The sequence below is a fragment of the Megalops cyprinoides genome, chromosome 4, assembly GCF_013368585.1.
Source record: "Megalops cyprinoides isolate fMegCyp1 chromosome 4, fMegCyp1.pri, whole genome shotgun sequence".
Lineage (NCBI taxonomy): Eukaryota > Metazoa > Chordata > Actinopteri > Elopiformes > Megalopidae > Megalops > Megalops cyprinoides.
The window spans coordinates 32841792-32865864 of record NC_050586.1 but is presented as its reverse complement, the minus strand read 5'-3'; the positions used below and the strand labels follow the sequence as shown (position 1 = coordinate 32865864).

Below are 24073 nucleotides of genomic sequence, written 5' to 3'. Positions count from 1 at the left end.
ATGTATGTATACAAAGTAGAGAAATATTACTCCAAAAGCTTCACACAAATTCTAAATTTTTTGCAAAAAAAGAATCTAAAAATGGGTTTGTGTCCCCAAAATATATTTTTAATTAAAATATATATTAGTATATCAATGGAACCTGCTAAAGCAGTTTATAGAGAAAATGAATTATTAAAATGCCTCTTAATAGTAAAATGGAATGTTTGTATTTTTCACAGACCTTTGTCTAAATTCATTTCTGTTATGTTTGACTGAATTTTCTGTCATGATAAACCTGAAAAGTTTCTGACCGTGATAAACTTGAAAAGATATTAAAATATTTTTCATCTTTTATAAGACTGCAAACAAAAGTGTTAGTAAAGACATTTTCTGAGGTATTCCTTGTTATTGAATTAACAAAAACTTTGACTCAGGTTGCTTATTGTGAATACTACATTTGAATAGTATGTATTTTAACCTTTTTCTGAAATGACAATAAAGGATGTGTGTTGTCCACCTTCAGTGACCAAATGGAAGATAAATGCTGTCATAGCAGTAAGAGACATTAATGAATTATGGATAGAATCATTCACAATTTCAAGATGTCCCTGCATGATCCAAATTGCAAATACTTTTCTTTTCAAGGATGGTAATATTAATTATTAATTAGTAATTATGCATTATGTGGAAAGCTGGTAAAGTGGACCAGAACTGTGAGAACCAGAGGTCCTCACCAAAAAATATAAAGATGGCTGGGAAAGGCTATAGGTCCAGGAAGGTGGAGACAGTTCTCCAGTGTGCAGTCTCTTGCCACCAACCCCATTGTTCTATAGATAATTTGCTAATGTGCTAGTGTGCTAATTTGTGAGAGTTTTTCTCTCCAGTTTCAGCTTCTCTGGGCTATGCTGCACTGCAGACAATGTTGGGAAATTTAGCTAAGAATCCAGACACTACAGCTCTGTGAACACATCAGTTGACCTAGTTTGTCTGTCAAAGAGTCTCGCGGCTAATTTGATATCTGCTGGAATTCCAGCTGGTCTTGTTTTAAGGACACACTTTTACCCATCCAGTTCCCATGGCAAGTGACATGGTTTTCAATGTATGTTGTGTATGTTTCTTTAGTGAGGGGGCAGACTACTATTGAGTGTGTATGTGTGCAAGGCAGTAACTGATGATCTCACATAAAAAAATCCCAATTCCGAAGAATCCCTCAGAAATTGTATTGTTAGCAAGATGTTTCTGTTAAAGACAGAGATTCAGTAGTTGTACAGGATGGGACTGCATCACTTTTTGCTTCTTCAATATACATCCTTCATCTCCCAGTTTTGTTTTGCTAAATGGGTTAACAATCCAAGTACAGCACATGCTATACTTCTTGTTCGCCCTAAGAGGGCAGTCAATAGCAGAAATCGCACAGGCAAGTAAACATGTTTGTTCCAGAGCTGGTGAGATTCAGGGAGGAAAACAATGTTATGGCTTTTGAAAAATTAAAACTTTCACACACAAAAGTAAAAGTACACAGACACTGTACACAGTCCCTTATTGCATAGTGAGACCTCAATACCATGCAGTAAAACGGGCTACAACACTGTGTGGGTTCCACTCCTCCCTCTGCGTATGTACTTTTTCTCTGGAAATGTATGGATGTGTGCTCTCCTGTTGGAATATGAGTGTACCTTTACACACTCAGATATCAAGCAGGCTTTCATCCCCTAATGTACACTCTCCCACAGCAATGCAGGGTATGATTTGCTGTGGAAGGCCTGGCTGTGTAACTGGATTTAATTCAGGTTAATTACAAGGCTGCGATGATTTAATGAGTAGGCTGACAAAACCAGGTAGACACCTGTCAGGACCACATGAATCAAGTCATCTCTCTTTTGTATAAAGTAGGATCTTGGTGAGATTGTTGTCTAATCTGCTGTTGTTTCAAAGGTTAATGTAGGACAAATCCCCCCCCCCCCCCCCCTACTTCCGCAGAATTTTAAGAGATGGTACTTTTTAGGGAAGGGAGTCATTGTGGTTGGGAGCAAGGCTTGTTAGAATCCAATCTTGTGAGCCTTGTGACCAAAAATCTATAATTTGTTTTGCTTCAGTGAGTTTCCAAATGCATAAATGAATATATGAAAATGAAAAAAATATGTGAAAATGAAGATGAAGATGTACCAAGAAAATACATAATGTAATTACAGTTACAGAAACATGAAGGATTTTTTACAGGATCTCTATAAGAGATGTACAAGAGCATACTTAACTCATACATGATACATCTGTTGCCCTATGCAGATACACCTTCGAGGTATACATTTTTTCTGTAATGAATACAAATACCTGATAATATTTGAAACCATATAGTATAATTGTTTCCATTTTTGGTATGGTCTCATTGGAAAACATTTTATACACATTAGGGAGTACAAGACCATATTAGCAAAAAAAAAAAAAAACATTTTAAAAATAATTAACTATCAACATCTAAAAAAACAAAGATGTTTAATGAACAGATTAGCATATTTAATAAAGCCCATCAGGGCATTGATGCCCCCTAGAAGATCGTCAGAGAATGTGGAAGTACCCCCAGAGAATGTGGCAGTCAGTTTCAGACGGAATCTGTACTAATGACTGTAGAGACGAGAAGGCCAGGAACTTGTTTCCCATCCCCCGTACACAGTGTAAAATGGGAGGTTTGAGGGGCACACACACAATGTGGTTGGAGTGGGATGTTATTTCTGGCAGGTGACGAGGGTGGCACACAGTTTATACTGTACTGCCATGCCGCAGCTGGCAGAGACAGCTCCGCAGTGGGAGAGGAAGGATAGAGAGACAAAGGGAGGGAGGTTTTCGGAACTAAAGCAGCACGGCCCAGGGGAGATGGCACCCCAGCACGCACACTGTACAGGGCAAGCCCGTGCAAGGGTGACAGGGCGGGGCCGCTCCATGGGAAACCTGACTGACTGATGGGTGTGAGTGACTTGGCGTCACCCTAACTGCTGAGGAGGTTTAAAACGTGTGCACGTCCTGGACGCATAAACGGGTTTAGCTTATACCATTCACTTTTGCTTATTCACTAAGCATTTTTATATGCTTAAGGAAGGCTGAGGGTGTGAACAATTGCCTCTGAGGCCATTTTCCTTTGTGAAGTGTATGTAAGTTTTTTTTTTAATTCTGATTGATTTGTGTGTGTGAGTAACTGAAATACAGCCTTATACCTTTTTTCTTTCTCTGAGCTATGCCCTAATCACATTTTTGGGGGCTGGGTCCAACCACCTTGCTTTCAGAGTGTATTTGTGTGGAATTTGTTTCAGACATCCAGTAAATGAAAATATATAGGATTTTGTTACTGCCTCAAGGATACAATCAAATCATATGCATTCTACTGCATGCTGACAATTGGCAAAAACTCTTCTTGAAATATCTTGAAAATATGCTTACATTTTATTGTGACAGGTAACTCTGGCACTGTTCTGTGATCATGATAGCACTTGTCTTTCCTAAGAACCATGTAAATTAATTCTTGGCAAAACTGACATTCAAAACTACAGCATCTGACAAGGGCTTCTATACGATGATATTTGCAAGCCTGAACCAAAACAAGTAGACCGCTCCCATTGAAAAGATTCCCTTACTTTTTGTCTGAAACAAGATAATTCCATGACATTACTTTTTCCTTTTAACACTTACAAGGATCTTCGTTCTATTTGACTTTTCAATGGAAAATGTAATGAAATATTTTCAATGTGAACCTTGTTTGGTCACTGTGTGGAAAATTGATCTGAAGGTTCAAGTGCGTGCGTTCATGTCAAAGGTCAAGAAGCAGAGATAAACTCCGCATGTTGCACGATATTGCAAAGACACACCTTACCCCTGATACTTGAATAGTATCCATCTAGCTCTGTCGCAATGCTTTCTTCTTTTGGTTGTAAAAATGGTATTAACTCTTCAAGGTTTAAATGGAGGCTAATTCATTTGTGGCATGTGAAGGCCACAATTAATGTAGAGTCATGGGAAACTGAGGACAGTTTCATGGAGCATTGCCATTTACATCATTCAAGAGAGGATGCGCTCTCCCCAGGCGAAGCACCATCTGATAAGAGAGGATTCTTCGGGCCCCACCCCCAGGCATTTGTCCTCCCATTCGGTCTGATGGGATTCCGGTGAAGTTAATGGAGCCCCCTTTTCCTCCTGCTTTGTGCCCCTGTAATGCACAGAGGACTCTCTTATCTGTATCGTCTAGACGGTCTCTGTCTCAGCAGCATCGCCAGTTGCTATCGTGCATTATGTAAAGAGTATATAATGATCCTTCAATAAGTTCCCGTTTCATTTTTGTGTTTGTGCTCAAATTAAGGGGAATGAGGGAAAGATAATTTTTTTGCAATAGCCTGACATATAAGCAAAGTGTATAACAACACCATTGTATATTTATGTATTGCAATATAAATAAATATATATATATATATATATATATATATATATATATATATATATATATATATCTCACTCCTTATACATATGAGATTGTGATTTCATAAACGACTATTCTTTAGTTTTTCTCTTTATTTTGACGCAGCCCGACCTCTAATAAATTTCAAGTGAAGAGATCTTCATCACTGGTTTTGGCTCTTGAACATATTCTCTCCTAGGAATCAACAGAAAATAGCAATAAAAAATGTGAAAACACAAGACAAAGAGCGGGAAATAGCGACTGTGGCTTTGGACAGAGAGACACCGCATCCTCCTAGATCACTGACATTCCACCACAGAGGGCCTTTCATAGAAACATGCTTGTCTGTGGGTTCACAAGAGCAGAACTGAACACTGAAGAACAGTAATTGTATAGTATATTTCATTTAGCATATTTCAGCTCTATGTTTACTTTGCACTTTGTAATGCAGCAAGCGACTGAGGCAGCTCTATTAGCATTCTCAAATGAGAATTACCTAATAGTTGTAGTGACACCGGAGAGCAAAGACTGCTTTTGGATTTCATAACCAGGGCAGTGTGGACGCATGTGTTCCTGGCCACCCTGACTGCCCGTGACCTCACACCCCCCTGGAGGGTAGCCGGCTATTTCCGCATTGCATGTTTTCAACCGCATTACACACGCTGATGCTCCTGCGTGAAGGAAGAAGTCACTCAAAGAGTTCCCTCAAACAAACAAGCCCAGGAGATTTCTGGATGGATAACTCGTTCTGCCGGTTGCACTGTGATGCAAACATGCCGTGTCCAGCTTCCAGTACAGTAGTATTCATTTCTGAATTGTGTTTGATTCTTGCTGCTTTTTGCTGATTTTTTTTTCTAAAAACCATTGATTCAACTGTCTCGAAGTCATTCTCTTTTAGACATGGTCTAAAAAGCATGAGTTCAAACAGAACATTATTAGAACAAACAGTGGTTCTACAAAATAGATGTGGGATGGGATGAATTGGAGGGAGGTAAGACCAGTCACTCCTCTTGGACATTGATGTGGCTCTTGTCCTACCATTGGCCCACAGTCCTTGACCAGTCCAGACTACACATTATCACTGGTCTTTGCATCTTCAACAAGACAAAGTCCTGTGGAAAACTGCCATCTGATAACAGTAAATTGATGCACCTCCACCCAAAAGACAGATATATTCTCTTCCCTGTAAGTCATCCTCACTGACGCTAATGGAATATTTTAAACTGTCATGTAAAATGGTTGTGCGGCTTTCTCATGCTTTCCTGTGTGTGTGTGTAAGCATGTGTGTGTTTGTTTGTGTATGTGGGGGTGGATATGCAGAACAGGAGGTACAATAAAGGAAACAGTCCAACCTGCTTCTGTTTGCAGACATCCAGGGGGCGTCTTGCTCCCCACCAAAGCAATGAAAAAGCTAACCTTTTACACGCAACCGTTCCAAATGCTATGGCTTGTGAGCAAGCGAAGTCAGTCTGTAAGAGCTACATTTGACCTAGACCCTTGACAATGAAGCCTCATTATAATTTCGGAAAAAAAGGTTGAAAAAGTCATTTAATTTTCACACACTATGAGTACTCTGTGGAAAAACTTTGTGATCTAGCTCTAGGTTCTGATGTCCTGATGAGACCAATGCGAGAGTCAGAATTTTCCCTATCACTCAGAGGTTCAGTAGCCACTCCTGAGGGACTTCAGCTTCATCCTGGTTTGGGAGGTGGCAGATGACTGTAGAGTCTACTAATGCTGTCAGACAGAATGCAGGAGGGGATGAGGGACGGAGGTGGTTGGATAAGAACACATGGCCTGCACATGCCCAGAATCCTGCTGGTGTTCATCTGGGCACAGCAGCATTTAGGAAGAGACTATTAGAAACAGAACAGAGCAGCCAGAAGCAAGCCATTACTGTTAAGTAGGTGACTCTTAAATGGGCCTGTTTAAGACTGCAGGCACAAACAGGACTCAGTTTATCACTGATTAATAGCACATATTTGTACATTAAAATTCTGTGAGGCCCTGTGTGCTCTCCCCACAACAACAGCGTGTGAGGATTATGGGTTCTGGAGTGCCAACCCAGAGGTGCGAGCCAGACATAACACATCTGTGGAACATACTGTATCTTTACATGCCGGATCCAGGTCAGGTGTTTCTTTCAGACGTGGAATGTTCTGTGCAGTCTACCATCATCATCGGTAGCCAAGAATCGCTTTCTGCTCATCCCTCACTCGGACAATGCTACATAAAAAGCAGGAATTCACTTTATTCAGCCACGTGGTCCCCTTCGGCGATGCCCGTGAGGACATGGTTCTCAAATAATGTTCAGGGGGTGCAGACAACATGCGCTGCTTTGGACCAAAACATCATTTTCATGTTGAGCTCAGGCTGAAGTGTGTTTAAATTGTAAAACATTTTTTTTGGCAGTGTTCTCTTAAAAACATGAGGTGGGGCTTTGGTGTGTTCTTGTTACACAAAGGCTGCAGGTTTTAATCCCAGGTAGGGTAATGGCATAACCCAAATCACTTCAGTAAATTTCCAGTGGAGAAAAATGACAATTTGCAACGGACAATTAGAAAATTTCATTTTCTAATGTTTTTTTGAAAAATTAAATGTAAATTATAAAAGAAGTAGTCATTGAATCCTGTCCTTTTCTCCCCATAAGCCTGTTTTAATACTGAAAAAACCAACAAATCGAAAAAGAAAATAAACCAGTGGAATTGTCTTCAGACTAATCTGCATGCCAAAAGACTACACGTGTGTGTGTGTGTTAACAGCATGACATTGTGAGACGGTCAAAAATGTAAAAATTCTCCCTTTAATCCTGTTACGTCAGGTGCCATGTTTACAAGGTGATTGTTGTCTGATCAACAGACCTTCTGGACTGTTGGTTAGCTAATCAAAACTGTACAGCAACAAGCAAAGGAAAAAAGAAACACCATCATTCGTCTCCAAATTAACGGTTTCATCCTCTGGAATCCTCCAACACCCCAAACAGGCTCCCTCTGTCTGCTAGCAGGCAAATCTGCTTTGAACTGGATTGATTTGACGGGCGGTTCCAAGCCATCCAGCACAATCTGGTTTATGCAGACAGGAGGAGTGAGTGGGAGTGTGCAAGGATCAGTGACATGCTTGCTTCCTGAACCATGGCAATAACAATTGCACGGTTTCTTCTCCATGGGTCCTCTCTCAAGTTTGTCTTGGTTCCATAGCTATCCATATCTTAGGGGGCCACTGTCCAGCAGATAGCCCTGTGCTTACAAGCTGAGCTCCATAATGCATGGTTACACACTACTGCCCCCTTGTTACTGCTGAGGAAAGGTAGTGAGAAGCTATCCAAAGCACAGTAGCTTGTATAGGCAGTGAAGCGTAGTGGAAAGGAGCAGGGCTCATAACCGAAAGGTTGCTGATTTGGTTCCCTGCTGGGGCATTGCTGCTGTACCCTTGGACAACATACTTAACCCACAATTGCCTCAGTAAATATCCAGCTGTATAAATGGATAATGTGTAAATTTGTAACTTACATAAGTCGCCCTGAGTAAGAGCCTCTGCTAAATGCCAATAATGTAATGTAACGCATAAAGCCTTGGCATCAGAACATCAGAACTGGAAAGATACATGTGAAAGCGCGCCCAAAGATTTAAATGCAGTGTTAATTGAATGACACAAGAAAAGACCCAGAAATATTACCGGGTAAAACATAAGTTACGAGCGGTGGATAAACAACATTTCTCAAAAAAGAAACTGTGCACACACGGTTTATTTTCCTGCTCATTCTCTACTCATTCAGGGGAAAAAGGACAGTTATAGAATCTTCATCCTTTGAAAGTTTGTGTTTGACTCAGGGGTTTTTTTCTGGTGGAGTCCTTGGATCCATTTCAGTTCATTCCTCTTCATCTTTGATCTAAACATCTGCCTGAAGCTCAAAGTTCTCAGAAAAAGTATGATGAGTTTTTAACTGTACAAGCTCCATGCAGTTAAAATTTGTGCATTTATTCTCTGTAAAATATGCTTATATTCAGATGTCTAACCCGACTCATCAAAATTATTGAAGACTGTTAATTGGCCCAAAAAATATTTGACCACAGACATACAAAATTTAGGTGACACGATGTGAACAAAGTTACAAATTTGAAATATTTTATGCATCTGTAGTCTCTGATGAATTTCTGTAGAAATGGTGGTCTAGCTTGAGCAATCCAGTCACAGCCCTTATAGTTATGCACAGGAAATTATCGTGAACTCCAACATCTCACTCTTTGGGGTCACACAGGCTGGAATAAAACAAAGGAAGATGTTGTGAAAATCACATCATCGCAGTCGCAATCTCAGGGCTATCCGGACAAATCCAGCTAATACTGTGTCCTGTGACAGTTAGATTTTGCAAGTGACAGGTTTTGGTTGTTCTACCAGTACTGGCACACCTGTGACAGACAAAAAGTCAGACACGGTTGCATAAGACAGGTTGTCATCCCCACTGGGGCACTGCTTCTGTAATGTAAAGTTTATGTCCTTAGGGGATGAGTTGCAATGACTGTAGAGTTCGGTGGCACTGGACACTGAGACTGAGAGGAATGGAGTCCTCTGTAAATGAGAATTGGGTTTTGGCAAAACTTTTAATGCATATATTTGTGTTGAAAACATCTGTTGTCACACTATGAATGTGATGTGTGTGGTTTCATCACTTATTTGTTTTTTGGTCAATGGTCATCCTTCTAAAGTTGAGTTCTAGGGTTGACCCCTGGATACTGACTAGTTCTTTTTTATATATATATATTTTTTTTTTCTCTCTCCCTTGCCCCATCCATAACACACTGAGAGAAAAGCAGCTGAGATCATATCAGGTGAACAGAGTCATATTCCCTTTCCCATTGCCTCAGTTCAAGTAAGAACCTGATCTTGAGGATGTATTGGCACATATCCCGCGTTAATGGATTTTTGATGAGAGAGCTCTTGCAGGTTTCCCTTTTGGTTCCGCTTCCAAATGGCTTCTGGAAAAAATATCTGTTATAGTCTGTTATGCTCTGTTACGGTTTCATTATGAAAGATGAACTTTAGTATTTCACACATTTTATGACCAGACCGTTTTCCACCACACCTCTGTCTGATTGTTGCAAATTGGACAAAGCCACTGCCTAGGTCCTTATCTCATTTCCTCCTTTTGTACCATGAACCTCCCATAATCAGTGGCTATTGCAGATACCACTCACCACCAAAAGTCATCTGCTGTTGACTCCTATCCTCTGTGAAGACTGTTATGCAAGACAGCCTCACAACAATACAAAATATTTCTCCCAGAAGCCTTTGAGAGTACAGCCTTGGGCTGGAAAGGCTCCTGCAAAACAACAGGTAGGCACTGCACGCTAAGCAGTGATAAAGATAGGAAACACATGGCCGTAAAAACACATGCAAATTAATAAAGGTAGCGGCAGGTTACCTTTATTATTAGAGCGGAGAGTAAAGCTTCACCAACCAATGCAGACAGCAGCTGCCGAGACAGAGGGGCTTTTTAATAGAACTGACGGAAATGAAACATCGTTCTGATATCGACACATCTGTAATCCTTTCTCACAGTTTGGAAGGGGAATGAAAAGAGGTCTGTTGTTTTACGGAATTCCTCCTTTATGAAAAATTGAGATCGGAACGAAGCCTTTGCTGGCAATGGGAAGGGACTGGGGAGCCACAGAAGACACCAGAAACGGCAAGAGACAGTTACAGAGGCCGTGTTACAGGCAGAAGAAAAGCTGTATATATTTACAGGGCGAGAGCCGCAACTCTGGATGTGCCATTCTCTGCCCTAAATGGATCTTATGTCTCTGCTTTACAGTACGTCTCCAAGCAGTCCAGCTGGTATTGTGGTAATCTGTCAAGCATCCACTTTTCCCGAAAGTCAGCCGGTTCAAATCCAGGCTATGCCACTGATGAAAGGCTAGCAGAAGACATGGGCTGTTGTTGCAGTCTGTTAGGGCTGGCAGGGGCCAGGTGCACCTTGTGTGTGCTTATTAAAATGGTGTCAGACAATTTGTTGAATAGTCGCAAAAGACGTCAATGCACAACTGCAAGATTCATGTTTAAATCCACTCTTTCTCAAGCACCATGTACTCATCAACACATGTAAATAATTTCCTCCATTTGCAGTGAAACTGAGTAAAATAAACCCCTTGTGCTATTGCACATTGCTCCTTCAGTTAATCGTACACCAGTATGTCTCAGGTGAAGACCACAAGTAACTGGAAAAAGACAGATTGTGAATGGGCATATTTTCATTAATGGATGATTTATATAATGCAACAGGCAGTTTTGCGGTCAATGCAGAGAAACAAAGTGCAAAGAGAAATCTCCTTCAACATGTTGATTCAAATGTACTCGTCGCTGTGCTTCTGCTTTTCTCACTGAATGTGAATTCAGAAACACGAATAAAGACATACTGGTGGTTTAGATTTACTGCTGTAATCCTTCACATATTGTATTTCAAAAGGAGGTATATACAACATATACCGAATACCTGAGCTGTGCCTGCTCAGACCAGCCAGCCTGTTATCAACAGCTGCAAGTTCAGACCTATTGCAAACTGTGCCCACCCTTCTATCATATAGGTATTTGAACCCAACAGGATAATCTTTCCAGGAACTGTTGTCCTTTTTTGACAAAATAACCCAGAGGTACAGAGAGCTGGGTTTTCCATGTGAAACCGTGCCAGCTGAATAGAAGAGAGACGATTCCTAGAATGAGCTCATCTTTCTTGTTCTCCAGGCAGCTGGATCTGGTTGCATTATCAACGTATCCTGCAACGCTGAGTGGGAGTCATAGCAAACAAAGCCGATGGTTTATCACGCCGCATTCTTCCTGCAGGTAAAGCACGCTAGCATGGGAAGTACAGTTATTTTCGCTCAGTCTGGTAACAGTCCCTCAGCATTGCACAATGACAAACACCAAAAATCAAGCATTCTCTCACAGTTAACAGACTATGCTTACTTTACCTGCTGTTATCAGTAGGTAACTCAGGGGTAAGCAGAGTTCTATTGAATGGTCAGTTTGAGAAAATATTTGAGTTCAATAAAAAAAAGAACAGAGCAAACACCACTCAGACTATAAATATGAGGGTAACTCAACACCCATCTGTGACCTTGTTGATGTTTTGAGATATCAGTTGGATTTTCTACGTTTCACAGAGAAAAATAGCTGAAAAATAATAACCAAAAACATACACTGCTACAGCGCTTGCTGTAGCTGTGGCTCTTTCCCGGATGAAAATGTAATTTAAATGGAATCTGGAAGTCCACACCATATCCCCCCAGAGGTGAGACAGTGTCAGGCCAACAGGGTCTCACAAGGTCTTTTCCTAAAACTCATGTCCATTTGTAACTGAAGCATGCAAAGAAGGCTTATTACTGGACTTGGGGTATGGTACAACAGTTAAGCAGTAATCCAAGTTGGAAATGCATTGATTAAAATTGTTTTTTTTTATCACAATTTATTTGGCAGTTGTTCTTTTTCAAAGCAAACAAGGCCATTGTGGCAAGATATATATGATGCAAGCCACAACAATGCACAATACCTGTACAATATCAAGGAACTCATCAGTGATAATGTGATAAGATGAAAAACCATGCTATGAAGTTAGCTATGTAACAAAGATACAAACATACAGCTGTAACTGTTTATTATAAACATTGTGCTAAAAGAATGCTAAAAGTAGTGTTACTTTTTATAGTCATATCATATGTTACCTTTTATGGCCTAACAGCAGCACAATCTTACATCGATACCTTGGTATTCCAAGTCTTTGAAGAATGTGTTCACAACATACATTTTGCCAACGAGGACAAACCAAAACCCCTTTATTGTGCCAAAATGCTAAAGCTGCAGACCTGATGAATATGCACTGAGAACCGTTGGAAGAAATCTCACTGAAATCTCCATCTGCTCATGACTCAGTATACAGTCAGCTTTATTTTCAACAAAAACAACAAAAAACCCTCAACATATCAGCTGATCCAATTTAAACAGTTCATGTGTCATTGAAAAATCAGTGGAACTGGAATATGCTGTGTGTGTTAGCTTAGGGGAGGAGTTTTTTTTTTATTCTCAGGGTGATACTGTGCTAATCTTGGACATTTAATTAACAGGCTGATCTGCTTGAGTTGTGGTCTGCGCAGCACCATTTGCCTTGGAATGAAAAGGTCTGTACTGGACAGACTGGCTATGCTTTGCTGGAAACTTTTCATTAGAAAACTCAAGAAAAGATTTAAGAAAAGACATCAAATTTATTTAAAAATGTGATGGGTTTACTAGGTTTTCGCTTATGGAGTTCTTTGCCTCCAGAGTCCTTTTCCTGAGCTAAAAGGCTTCTACCCTCTCACATTTTGCATTACCAAAGAACAAAATCCAACTGTGTTTTTTCCCCTGCTGCAAAACCTTGCTGTACCTTCACAATTCAACACCAGTGATTCAAATTATTCACAACTGATTACATAAACAGCACATGTTACTTACTTTGATTGCATAAACTTTTTATATAAATTATTACATAATAATTATGTTGTTTTTGTTGATGATGATGATGCCATAGAATTACTTGAAATGCATTACCTCTGCAAGTGTTAAATCAAAATTAACTGAGATACTTCTCCTTTACCTGAAAACCATTCAGGGAAAGAGGAAGAAGTAGCACTGTTATGAGCAAAAAAAAAAAAAACATCACAGTGACTTTGCAGTCTTTCTTGTTATAGCCATTGAATAAAATTATGCATTTGGCTTTCAGACCATATACACTTTTTTAAGCGCTACATCTTCCTCCTTCACTAGACTACCTTTTCAGGTAAAGGAAGTAAAAATTAAATTTATTTAAATTACTTGTTGACATTTGTAGATCCGTATATCTTGATCCGGCATACTGCCTTGTAGGTTGTCGATGACTCCGTTCTGTGCAAGAAGGGAGTTTGCTTGGTGCACAATAACTCCATTACTGAGGGTTAAACGGGACAGGAAAAAAAGTCTTATCTTGATCAATCTGATGAAAAACTCCAAGGTCTGAAGGGTAAAGATGATGAAAGGCGAGACACGCGGGAACAGGAGAGCCATATAAAACAAGCCTGAAACTTTAAACCAGACTCACAGCTCAACCCACATTTAATAAACAAAAAAGGCCTTTATTGTAACAGACACAAAAAAATCTCCCAGGCCTAAAAAACAAACATTTTTTAATAAAGTACAAAATTAAATGCATTACAACACAAATGGGCTCATAATAATTGCCCCCTCATTGAGTATCAGAGAGTTATACAAATTATGAAATACAAAATTACCAGCCATATTTACAACATATATCATTTTATTTGTATGTCGACTCTTTTTCCAAATACGTTTACAAGTAATTGTTCTACCAATGTAATCTCCTCACCCTCATGGCTGTCATCACAGTTATGGACAGCAAGCACAGGAGGACTGAAACCAAAACATTAGAACTTCTTTAATGTTTCTGGTCATCTTTCATTCGCCAGTGTGCAAGGTTTAGGTTTCTTCCAATGTAAAAAGACTGTCATTGCTGGAATTAAGAGGGTACATCATGGTAGTGCTGACTGGTTGGGAGGTATGTATTTTAAGGTCTTTGTACGCTTCCATGAATTATTCGTTATGCTTCTCAAAAAATGAGAGACACCTGATATTAATATGGCTGGATTCATACTGCCTCTCAAATGTCTGAGCTGGATGGACTCATTGATTTCTACAAACCCTGATTTAGTCAAAGTATACAGCCTATTCGTGCTACTTTTTGGAACAAACTCCTATTATTTCAGACCCCCGTGTTTCTTTCTATTGATCAGTGTACATTCATACTCAAACTCAGAAGTGCATGTTCCACTATTAGTAATCACTAAGAGACAAACTAAACCACCAAATCATTGTAAAGCACTTTCTGTTGAAATTTAAGGATTCTTATAAAAGTTGAAAAAATAAGAAACAGCTAAAAAAAAACATTGGTTGGGCTGCTCACTTAAAGCTTTGTTAAAAAACACATCTTTACAAACATATATGAATGTGTAAAAATCTAAATATAAAAGATACAATACTGTCTGTACAGAAGCTCTAAGCAAAGTAGGTTATACACTTTCCTTGTTCTCAGATCAGTGGAGAATTAATATAATTCTGCATTGGATGGAGGAAATATTTAAGTTACAAAGACATGACCCATTTGAAAACAAAAAACAAAAAAAACGAAAAAGGAGATCTTTACAAAGCTGACATCATTAGAGAAAGGACATGTGGGTATTGTAGTTTGGGAACATCTTTGGAATGTCATGGTGCTGCTGTCCAGATCCAGTCTGGAATGAAGAATGCCAGCCCCTGCTAATACAGCTTGCAGAGAGCTGACAGGAAGGGGTATGCCCAGAGGTGAGCCTATTGTGGGCAGAAGGTACCCAAAATGTGGGCTGGAGAGAGGGAGGGTGAGTTCTTGGAAGTGATGGTGGGGAGGGGAGTCTTGGCTTGGGGGGGGGGGGGGGGGGGGCGGGCATGTTACGTGTTTGGAGATGACAGGAGGAAGGTGGGGTAGAGCAGATGAGATTTGGATAGGGGGGTGCTATGGTTGTTGCTCAAGCCATGTCCTTGGAGGTGACATTGGACAGTTTGATGCGCTCCTCCTCCTGCTCCTGCTTCTCCCGCGCCTCCCCCTCCACGTGGAAGCCCACCATCAGCTGGTACACAACCACCCCGAACAATGTGCCCAGGAAGGGGGCGAAGATCGGCACAAAGAACCAGTATGAATTGGCTCTGTGAAAGGAAAGGGAGAAAGAGATTACCTCTCGCCCCACCCTCACCCTGCTCAGTCTGCTCCTCTTTGCTCCTAATGCTGACATACGTCAAGCGTGTATATAAGAAAAAGGCATATTGGTGTTGAAGCTGTTGTTAAGGTTTGATGTGTCAGTAAGTGAATATTTAAGTAGTCAGAATAGAGGTGGACAGAACTCCCTAATGGGTTGCATTTTTCTCAAATTAATTTATTCAATATGAGATGTTTCTACTTAATCTTATTACCCTTTCCTGTACAAAACTGTCCTTTAAGACATTTGAAGATCCAAATCAGCCATACTATATTTAGGCCACTATTGCATAACATGTCTGTAAGGGAGAATAGCACCTAAAAAAGACTAAACAGAAATATGTTTCATCTTGCTTGATGGAGAAGGTAAGTTATCAATCCCATCTTTCTTCACTTTTCAAAATGTGGGTGTAATGGTACAGGCTGAACAAGAGATATCTCTATGTGAGATAAGTTACAAAGAGATCAACCTTCACAGACATGCAGAAAGAAGACAGTGTGTGGCTGGACACAGGTTTGCAGAAGAATACAGTGGCCTGGATCCAATCAATCAATTTGTCTTTGCCCTTAACTCACAATTAGATGCAAGTGTTTATTTTGAGACGATATAATGAGTTGATCAATCACCAGAAATACTGAAAAAAAATTGTTTAAATTGATAAAAGTAGTAGTAGTAGTTGCATTTACTGATTATTCAAAGGGTCTCTTTAGTTCAGGACATAGCATCTTTTGGTACAGGCATTAGAGAGGATTCAAAAAGACTTTATTTTTTTGGTCTAGAGGTTAGAGAGGGTTCAAAGACAGTGATTTTTATTGGTACAGTTGGGTGTGGTACAGAGAGAGAAAAGGTTACTCACGTGAACACCTCACTGCCCCAGCCCGCCAGGGCAGTGAAGAGACGGGGCCCCAGGTCCCTGGCAGGGTTGACCGCGTATCCCGAGTTGAAGCCCATGGACAGGCCGATGACCAGCACCACGAAGCCCACAGTGAAGGCCTCCAGGCCCCGAGGGATGGGGTTGTTGTAGGGATCCACGATGGCCAGGATGCACACAATGAGGGCAGCTGTGCCGATCATCTGAATCACAGGACATGGACTGTTATTCTTCCAAAACCAGCAGACTAAAAGATAAGTGTATCCAACCACGCACATCGTACCCTCAATAGTCTGACATTCCATGGGTAGGTGGATGTTCCTGTGTAAGCCCCATAATTAAAGAACTGTGTAACAAATCCCAGTTTAATCATAGACAAGAGCTGACACAATCTACCTCAACAAGCCCTGGCAATATCAAAAAGTAAACAAAAAGAAACCTCCACAAAAAATACTTAAGGGAGCTGGACATTTTTCCATATTAGTGCAGAGAAGTGGTGAGTGGGATTTTTTTATAGTTGTGGACAGGACCGGTTTGTCTAGGTTTGGTAGACTGCATAAGGATTGTCTGAAAATTCTTCTCCTGAATCTTTGTTTGGAGCTTCATTAACTTTCCTTTATGAGGTATCATTATTACTGAATGCTAACACTGATGAAATTTTGGCTCTTCCAGACACATCCAGTATGTTATATGTGGTGGATATGTGTCTAAACACAAAGTGAGAGGGATATGGTGAATGATAGCACAATCCGGGTGCAGACCTGGTCAAAGAATCCATTGACGATGGTAAGGTGACGTGAAGGATAGGTGGCAAAGATTCCAGCCGTGGCATTTGTCCCTACGACGATGAGATCACCCTGGCCAAAGTCCCACAGTGCATCTGGACAGGACACGCAAACACAAGCACCCAATTAGAGCAATCCACTCTCAGCATCTTTGTGGTTTTCCATTTAATATGGATGTTCTTCAGAATGAACCTCCTGATCACGGAGCAACCCTTCAAAGTCTACATCTGTTCAGAACATACTACCCAGCAGAAAGGATATTCCCCCTCCAAATACACTTACCAAAGTAGAGGCCAAAGATGATTCCAGAACCCAAGAAGGCCCCCAGCGTCTGAAATGCAAAATACACTGGGAACTTCCTCCAGCGTTCTCTCCCAAGCAGACACAGGGCAAACGTCACAGCAGGGTTGAGATGGCCACCTATGGGGCAGGAATAAAAAAAGGGTTATATGCAACCAGGGCCAGTATACAGACAAACTCAGTGCTAATTCTCAGAATTACGGAATCAGACAGTGACCTGTGTGCTCATATACAGCTAGCAGTGATGTCTTTGAGCGTGCAGACATGCAACAGGGATGAAGGTCCCGCTCACTCTTTTACAGACTCCAGTGAGCCCACATGCTATGTTGTGGAAGTTGCCCAATAAAAACTTATTGATTCAGTAGAGCTTTGGTGTCATCCATTTCCACTCTTCAACCACAAATACTAACATGAGACACCTTGCTAGCCTATGTGCTCTTGCTCTGCTCTTCCATCTTTGAGTTGCTGTGGAGAGGTACTGGCAGATGACTCACCTGAAACCTGTCCACACACCAGAATCCCCAGGGTGGCGGCGAAACCAAAAGCAAAGTTCACTGTGAGGAACATGCCATGAGAGCCCCCGCTGAGGACCAGCTGGGCCACTGCTCCACAGCCAAACATCTGCAGAGAGAGAAGAACCCCCGAACAGCATGTCAATCATCAATCAGGTGCAGAGTTTGAATGTGCACATCCCTAATAAGCACAACAACCAATCAGCTCCTTATTGAGTTGGCCTGCTTTCAATGTGCTCGACTGTTTATTTTTTCAGGTGCAACCTTCATAGCCTGAAGATTTTTAACTGTGTCTGGCTGACCTTAATGTTATGTAATTTACTGCCCTTATCTCTAGCAGATCAAGTCATTTCCTGTGGACAGCGGGACAAAATGTCCTTCCTCACGGAAGCGAGATCAATTCGTGGAAGTTTGCTAGAAGGGTGCGCTGTCACAGAAATCAATCAACAACTGGAGAGAGTGTAAACAGTGCATAAGTTGCTATTGTGGGCCAAAGCAGGTGTATAATTGTTTGCCGAATAGAACAGCAGGGTAAGGTCAGTGGCGTGTGTGGTCTTTGCTGAGGTATCCACTCTTAAAGCTCCAAATTGGTCACGTTCCAGATAAATATCAGAACATGTGTGAAGCCTGGAACAGTGAAACCACTCTCTGCCAGTTGGCAGGAGCTCAGATGTAGTAGCTCACACTGGTTCACGATGGACCATTGGGCTTTGTGAATCTGGCTATGAAAATAACAGATGGCCTTGTCCTTTGTAAACCAGCAATGCTGGGCATGCGTTTCTCTCAGGCTGTATGGTTCTACAGGTGGTGTTGACCTTACAAGGGAATCGCCATTGGAAATAGTTCATCTGAGAACTTCGTTTTAAACTTTGAATGTCACAGGAATTTTTTTAACCAAATACCTGTGGCGCCTTACAGAATTAAACAGCTCAGTTTACAACCCAAGGTTAATCCCACAACCCTCCTGTGTCTTTAATTCAAGAGCAGTGATTCTTGGAAAACAACCCCAGCTATTGCTGCCTTTGTATCACGCAAGCTCCCCACAAAGTGTCTGTGATGCCATAAAAAGGTTATTGTGCTTGAAAGAATATTAGAGCAATGTTGTAATAATGTTATCATCATGGTACAGCATTTAATTGTATCCTGATGCAAGAAAGAGGACACTGTAACTGTGTCCTCTTTCTTGCATCAACTGTTTCATTAACCATTTGGGCATCTCCTTCGGACCCCAGCAATGAGTTGAATTAAGCAGGATGGCATTTGCAGTACATGGACTTCTGAGCTGTTCATTCCTTAGTTGTTCAGTCTTGTGTTGTGCCAACCTGTCAACTACTGCATGGTACTGACCTGCCTCCCCATGGGCATAATTTAGAGAGGAATTTTTCCTTGGAATTTTGCTACATCAGCTCTTCCCAAAAGAGAGCAGGTATTCAAGACTTAAGAAATGGAAAACTGGAAGCGGAAGTGAAATGAATCTGAAAATGTTTTTTTTTCTTTGCCCCTGCCCCATGAAAGGCACACATTGATTGAAAGTCTGTAAATACCAGAGGGGTGACCTTTTCTGTGGTCTCCAAGGTCATTTCTGGGCCCAGTCACCCCCTCAGGGGGGCTGAGGGGGACATTCATAAAGGACGTGCCCATCAGAACCTCTGTTGACAGAGCCACCTTCACCACGGTGACCTCCAGGGACAAAGAGCGCTTGTTCAGCTGGGCTTAAAGGGTTGCAGCCTTGTGCTGTGTGAGGTGACCACCTTGCTCAGATACAATGCAACCTGCAATTGGCCTAATCCATGTCAGAGATAGGATGACATAGATTCCTGCAGGATCAACTCCACGCTGAAATACCATACAAATGAATATCTATCAGGATGTGATGCCAAGGCTGTCCAACTCAACTGTACGCAGAAAATAATGAACTCCAGCCAACATTTTACACACCCTCTCCCCAACCCAATTTACACACTCAGTCACTTCCATGTTATTTCAGTTACTCATCAGTTTCATTCAAAACAACAACTCGAGAAAGATTTTACTGACATAAAAGGTTATTTTCGGAATGCTGTGTCACCTGCTGCACATGTGCGTGTGTGTCATTCCCACGGTAATTACTGTCACAGATGAAGCGTTTTCGCCACTGCTTCATCTTTTTTTAGCAAAAAATGTGGACAGGGATTACTAACAGAACAATATTTGCATTGTCTTTTCAAACCTGCAAGGTTAGTGACACGGCCAGTCAGTGACACGTGAGGCACATATCTTGGCTGCCATTTTCCACAGGTTCGGGTGATTGATTTAGTGGTGGTTATCAGCTCACACCTTTATATGCTACAAGAAACAGTCCAGTCTACAAGGAGAGTCATTCCTCTGTGTGTCTGACCACACTGACATGAGAAAGAGAGAGTCACGTAGAAAGAGAGTCAGGACCACACCTAAAAATACCGCGAGGCTGTCTGTGAGACACAGCACCTAAAAGCATGAGTGTGAGAGCACACACCCATTCTGCCCTGATCTGAATGCAATGCAGATGTCCTTTTCATGGTGTCATAATTAGACAGGAGCATTTGCTCTAAAGCAGCTCTCTAAATAAACCCTACCCAGTATTTGATTAAGCACTGGGTGGAGTTTGTGTCAGGGAGCAAGAGGGAGCGTGCCGTGAGTCATTCAACAACACGCATCAGTGGGAATGCGAACTTAAGTTCTGAAAGGAATAGCCATGTTCAGGCAACTGCAGGTCGTCAGCAAGCCCCCTGTGGGCATGTTAGGTCATTTACATAAGTCGCTCTGAGCTCAGATTATCTAGGGTTAACAAAGACACCAACTGAGTATTTCCCCGCGCCCTCAAATCAAAAGAGATCAGGCACTTTAAATGAATCACTCGTCAGGCTCACGTCTGTTTTGTGCTTTTTCATAGGCAAAAGTCTGGCGGCCTGGATTTATTTATTCCAACGACGGAAGGGAGATATTTATCTGCAGTAAACCTCTCATAATCAAACTGCTCCAGGGCATTGGAACGGCTCCATTGCCGGCGCGGGCTTGCGTCCTCACTCGCCCTGCTCGCTTCTGCGAGAGCTCTTGCTGGAACAAAGCTGGCATCGGATAGTTAAGTATGCAGCTTCCGCTGCCGTCAGCTTCACCCGGGCAGGACCACCTGTGCAGATCGCAACAGCGCCACATTCTTCCCGCGTAAGTGAGGCTTGTGTTACATGCTCATTTTCAACCAGTTCAACACTGATGCACGGACAGCTGTCATGTGTATCATAGGCTGGATTGCTAAATTAGCACTCCTGGGTCAAGGCGAATTACAAGGTTTCCCATTTAACGCATTCTGTTAAACTATCTGTGGAACAGATGGGTCTTTTTCGGTCATAATGACTGATCTATGGTATATTGCTGAGGGAAAAATTATCAGCGTGCCTCACCTGGGATTTCATGACTGTGTCCACGATCTTAACCGCTACACAGCAATTAATTCTTAAGTAACCTCTTTTTCTATTGTCAGATGATAATGATGTTTGGACACCAAGGGATTTTTTTCAGACTCAGTAGAACAACGAACTGACAACAAAGTCATGCAAATCTCATTGCATGGGAGTCACTTCTTCATCATTTAAAAATTTAAGGTAGAGAAATTTGGTAAGGGGAACAACGATAACAATAATAATGTCTGGCTGGAGGAAGAACACAGGCACCGATGGTGCACTGTACCCAGCTGATCCTCCAAACGCGCTGTCCTTTTTCTGATGTACGGTGTCACAAATGAGCACAGTGGCCTGTTTTTTTTTTTTTTATCTAACCTCATCGCTGCACTGAGACTAAGAGCCAGATCAAATAGCTGGGACGATTTCACCAGGTAAGCAGCTCAAGGCTGAGTTCATGTGCGTGTGTACTCGACTACATCGGCAGGAGCAATGCCAAAAGAGAAAATAACCACACTGTACTGTACTGTAGTGTGCCTCTATCAGTGGTGTTTGATTTAGTCATACTGTACAACTAACTGTCCTCATGCAGATGCAGATTTGAATCCCTCTTAACACTCAAGATCCATCATTTGTGGTGTGCGCATGCCTGTGAACAAACTCTGATTAAACTGTCCAAAATATTATGCATCACAGTTTTTTATGTGTTGTGTTTTTTGTGATGCAGTTGCTACATAGTATAAGCTTCTACCTTACATTGCACCTGTTCTATGAAAAGTTGAAACCCTGAGACAGTGTCTGGTTGGATATACCATGGACATATACAGTTATGCCTTGAAAATTCCTTCACTTTGTATGTGCGTGCTTTGTCCAACTAATAGCTCTAGCTCAACTAAATGTCAATCAAGTTGTTATAAATATTAAAAAAAACATATAAATATAGAATTCCAAGGTCTAATTGATACATATGTTGTGCAATAACTGTTGGGTAAAGTAATGATAATTTTTGTGCATGTGCATAACAGTATCTTACCCTTACCATTATATGGCATTTATATGGCAATTAATTCAAAACCAAATATTTAGAATAAATCAGTGAATTAGAATATTTAGCACTGATATTTCATGTAGGTCTCTGAAACAATAAGAGTGACTATCACATCAGCACCATTTCTGGAGAACAATTAATTATAGACTAGTAAAATTATTTTAAGGTTTATCAAAAATATTTACATAAGAGCTCTAATTTACTTAATAGTCAGGTTTATGGAGTTTTTTTTTTTTTTAATACAAGTTAACAAATTGTCATCATCACAAAAAGTAAGACATACACTTTTGCAAGACAGTTTTGTGACGGACACCACTCACCACCAGGATAAGGGTCCCCAGACACTCAGCCAGGGCCTGGCGCAGCAGCAGGTTGCGGATCTGGAACGATCGGGCCAGTTTTTCCAGGAACACTTTCTGCCTTCCCATTGTGCAGGTGTTATGGAGCTTCCTGTCACAGTGAAAGATATCTCCAGTGGATGTCTATAAGGGGTGACTGGCTGGCCTCCTGCTCTTATAGGGCCAGGAGAAGCCCTCCCTAGATTCAAACCAGCCTCCTTGAACCTTCCACCCCTCCCTTCCTGTCAACACTGCCCCCCTGCCTCCCCCTCCTTTCCTGCCCATGCCCTAATATGTGTTCTACCGTCCCAGATTTGCACTTTCACACAAACACACACCCATCTTTTTCAGCCTCTCTCCCTCTCTCATTCTCAGTGCTGGTTTCCTTTTTTCTTTCTCTTTTTCTTTTTTTTCTCCCCATCATCTTTGTCGGTACTTGAAACCTCACCAACAACTATTGTTTTGATGAAAACAGAGAGATTTCAATATAGGTGTGATTCAGGTTGTTCCGCTGAATGCATTAAAAGTGCAGCTCTGGCCTTTGACTGTGCATTTGAGCACTTTCATTGTAGAGTTTTGATTCAAGGTGCAGTTTAAGGTCAACTCAAATGTACGCATAAACAGAAATAAAGAATAAGTGTTTTTTAAAGTTTTTAAAGTTATTTTTAAGTTCCTTTGTTTGTTGGGTTTGTTATGTTTTTGATTGTCAAGAAAGACATTTTTTATTTACATTTTTACAAAAAAAAAAAAAATCACAGTTCCCTTGAAAAAATGATAAAAAAGTCATATAAATAATACATTATTTACATAAATAATTATGACAGTATATTGTAAAATATATTCAACTGTTGCATGTAGTGAAGTACAATAATGGAATACAGTACTGTTAGGAACATTTGAAACTTAACACAAAAAAACTGGACAGGTGTCCCACTCTAAGTACATAAAATGGTTGGCCCGCTACAGAAGGTAGACGGAAGGTGGTGGGATTCTGCACTGTAGCTGCAGGAGTGATGTATCGTGGTGCTGGACATGATAGAGTGGGGGGAGACACTCAGCACGGAAGTTCTCACCACCACTGATCACAGTTGATGGGTAGTTTCAGTGGAAGCAACAGCCAGGTTAATTTCACCCGAGGCAGATCATGAGTAACTGTTCATCGTAAGAGGGCTGAGTCAGGCGGAAACGGCCCTGTGGTGCAGCAAACGCGGCTGAAGTCTCGGTTGGAAATTTACTCGCCGGTGTGAAGCCTGGGGCTGTCTGCGTCACGCTGTCAAACTGGGCCGCATCATCTGGCCCAACATCACGCGGATTGTGCAACCGCTCCTCTGATCTCATCGCCGCATGGAGCAAATTTTAAGGTAGAGATTAAATATGACAGGCTCATCAACAATCCAGCTCCACTATTGTCTGTGTGAATATTTCAGCAAATGCAGTTGTGCAATTAAGGGCAGTTCAGATTCGGGAACTCATTGGACAGGAATTGGACCATACCTTTTTCGTATGCTCACAGAAGTGTATCCATGCAAGTTGAATGAACAACAGTGAGTGTGAGCATAATATTATTCAAGA

The 24073-nt window shown here is 41.3% G+C and overlaps 1 protein-coding gene across 1 annotated transcript; it reads right to left on the bottom strand.

Moving 5' to 3' along the window:
- Positions 1–14909: 14909 nt before the first annotated feature.
- Positions 14910–22638, bottom strand: LOC118776249 (aquaporin-3-like). Its single transcript, XM_036526424.1, has 6 exons — positions 22484–22638; positions 17682–17808; positions 17170–17307; positions 16864–16982; positions 16088–16305; positions 14910–15181 (listed from the first exon to the last, which is right to left on the bottom strand). Exons 1-6 carry the CDS (start codon positions 22589–22591, stop codon positions 15004–15006), a joined length of 888 nt encoding a protein of 295 aa, XP_036382317.1. The 5' UTR covers positions 22592–22638; the 3' UTR covers positions 14910–15003.
- Positions 22639–24073: the final 1435 nt, after the last annotated feature.